At 34.9% G+C, this 3197-nt stretch overlaps 1 protein-coding gene across 1 annotated transcript in view; it reads right to left on the reverse strand.

Annotated features, from left to right (window-relative positions):
- The window catches only part of LOC107691890 (glutamate receptor-interacting protein 2-like), a gene marked incomplete at its 5' end in the record, with an annotated part of 12655 nt that extends 10125 nt beyond the window's left edge, over nt 1–2530 (reverse strand). The window contains 2 exons of the mRNA XM_016490719.1: nt 414–558; nt 2385–2530. Coding sequence (XP_016346205.1) covers nt 414–558; nt 2385–2530 — 291 coding nt within the window. The remainder of the gene's footprint in view (nt 1–413; nt 559–2384) is intronic.
- Nucleotides 2531–3197: the final 667 nt, after the last annotated feature.

The following is a 3197-nucleotide window of genomic DNA, read 5'->3' on the forward strand; positions in this document are numbered from 1 at the left end:
TATTATTATCATTATCTGTATTGATATTTTAAAATTATTATAATAATAATTATTACCTGTATTAATATTTTATTATTATTATTATTATTATTATTGCCACTGTTAATTAAGTAATTAATTCTAAGAGTCAGAAAGAGAGAGGGCAGCATATGCGTATCTAGTGTGAGGGCAGCTGAGGTGGATACATGTGGATATGGGAAGCCAAACACACTGAATGTGGATGAAACAGCGCAGTGAAGAAACTGCTCGCCAGTTTTCTGCCGAGCAGTGATGAATCAGGAAATGTGCTCTGAGCCGTGCTGGTGAGATTAGGTTGATTGAGCTCTGTAACATCGCTCCGTTCGCTCTCACATCTGGTGTGTTTGGCGTCCCGTATGGGCAGGTTTAGGTTGGATCTGTGTCCCGTGGCTCACCTCTCAGCGAGACCCCTCTTGGTCAGGCCTGAGATGATGATGGGGTCAAAGGGCTCCTCGGTGCCGGAGATGGTGATGCCCAGCGGGCCGCCGTAGCGCTTCAGCTCCACCGTGTAGATGATGGAGCCGGACGACTCCTGCTCGTCTGCACAGAGGACACGCTTCTGCTGTCACATATCATTCTGAGGACACTAGATTCAGCTGACACGCATTCATATCAACACATTATGGATATTCAATGAATAATTGAACATTGTGAACAGAAGAGCTCGGTGTTTACATCTCTTGATTCGCTCTTGGAGCTGCAAAACAGGTCAAACAAAGACATTTTCACTTCAAAGCAACGATAAGACGCTTCGCTTCATCTGCTTCTCTGACCACAGACTGTGTTTTACCTCATAACACAAAATCAGCAACGACTGATCTCTGTCATGTCAACAAAAATTTACTACATAATTCCCATTCGTGTCATTTTTATAGTTTTGAATAGTTTTTACCATTGTTCTCAATGTGGAAACTAGTAATAATAAAGAACGAGTAGGTGTGGCCAATGTTTGATTGACAGGATTTATTTGTTATTATGGTTGCATCCTTGAACTATTTGGCATTTGAAGTAGATTAAAGCAATAAGCCCCATGAAGCCGTGGTTTACAGTGAATTTATACTGTATATAATTTATACGAGTGCCTAAAACCCCCTTAGCGGTTATAAATTCACTGTAAACCACGGCTTCACGGGGCTTATTGCTTTTATAAAACGGTTATTCCATATACGTAGTAAGGTTTCACAGAATAAAACAGAGCAATTCGAACGTGGCTCAGCCAATCAGAATCAAGGACCGGAAAACTCTCCGTTTTATAAATGCTGTAATATACTGACACCTGGCGGTCAAATGTTGAATTACACATTGACATGCTTTCAGTATGATTTTCAAATTGGATGTTTAAAATCAAAATAGGGCCAGATATTTTATTTCGGATTGACTGATTAATTTTGGAATAACTTGGATTAGCCGACCGGGTCATATTTCATATTTCATCCTATATTTCTAAAAGACAAACAGTAAACTAAACTAAACTAAATGTATTTATATTTTCTTTTGTATTTTATTGTTGTATTTTATTTTTATCAACATAAATGACAAAAAGTAACAAATGACAATTTAAAATAAAAAGTTTATATTTCTAAGAGGCAAAAACAACCATATACAAATAAAATATTAACAAATATAACTATAAAATATATTTCTAATTCTATAAAATATAGTATTTTGCATAAAGAAAGCCTATTTGTGGACCACAAACATTTGTGCTGAGGAAATCATAATGAGGATAATAATGTAATATTTACTTTTAAACCATGAACTCTTATCATGCTAAAACTAAATATTGATTTAAGTTTTATTTTAATCTTTATCATTTGGCATCATAATTTATAAAAATGTAATGATGAATGAGAAACATGCTAAAACTTTATGATGATTATTTATAAAATGAAAAAAGGATTTACATTTCTAATAGTCTAAAATAACCATATATAAGATAAATAAATAAAAGATACTATAAAACAGTATTTTTCATAAAGAAAGCCTATTTATAGAACGATGAACATTTTTTATGCAATGTATGTAATGAAGATAATAATGTACTATATTATTTAAATAGTAAACTCTTATCATGATAATATTTGACGTACTGTTTTTAATTTATGCTGAGATCAATTTAAAAGAAAAGTGCTTTTCATGAATGAATTCTAACAGCATGAATCTCAAATGAAAATCATTCGAGAATATCGACAGAAACTCAAAACTCCAAAACATACAAATGCATTACAGTAATGAGGATTTAGCAAATAATGGGAGGAAAATAGTATCACAATGCAAAACAATGCCCCCTATATGATACAATGCCCTGTTTCTTTCCTTTTAAATATGAAACACCTGAAGCTGGACTGCAGGTCACACACACACACCTGAGTTGTCCTCATCCTTGCGGATTTTGAGTTTGACCAGGTCTTCGCTCTGCTGGAGGATCTGGACGGCGTCCTCCATGCAGCAGTTCTCCAGACGGATGTTATCTATGGCCAGCAGCTTGTCTCCGGGCTCCAGAGTTCCTGTTCTGCAGGAAGAAACCATGAAACGTGCTTCAGTCTCGCAAACAAACACTAAACCAATCTGCAGAGTCAACAACTAACTTTGTACTTGTTTTTGTCTGCAACACAAAGTTGCAAAGAGCTTTTTCACCAAACAAGATGAGATATTTACATTTCTAGGAGACAAAAACAATATAAAAATATTTTATTTTTATAAAAAATGTATATATAATTTTGATTATCAAATATTGATTTTGAAATATTGCACAAACAGAAAGCACACTACTTCCAAGTTTTACAGTAAATTATATATGGAGTTTGTCTCACCGCTTCAGTCTCACAAACAAACACTGGACACATCTGTGGAGTGAGCCAACAACTAAGTGTGTCCTTGACTTTCAACCTTGAGGTTTTTCAACAAACAAGAAAAGGTATTTATATTTCTAAGAGACAAAAACAAGAATATAAAACGCATTCTAGAATATATATATATATAAAAATAATGCTCTTTTTAGCAGCATCATATGACCCCTTTAAGACATAATAACACATAAGGCACCTTTTTTTGCCACCTGCTGGCGTATTTATGTAATATGTAAGGGATAATCAACGGCTAGCTGTGCATTAAAGGATTTTAAATGTATGACGTGGAGGCAAAGAACCGCCCGACGCAAAGCACGGCTAGCCGTTGAT

This window comes from Sinocyclocheilus anshuiensis, unplaced genomic scaffold (assembly GCF_001515605.1).
Source record: "Sinocyclocheilus anshuiensis isolate Anshui unplaced genomic scaffold, SAMN03320099.WGS_v1.1 scaffold510, whole genome shotgun sequence".
NCBI classification, from domain to species: domain Eukaryota; kingdom Metazoa; phylum Chordata; class Actinopteri; order Cypriniformes; family Cyprinidae; genus Sinocyclocheilus; species Sinocyclocheilus anshuiensis.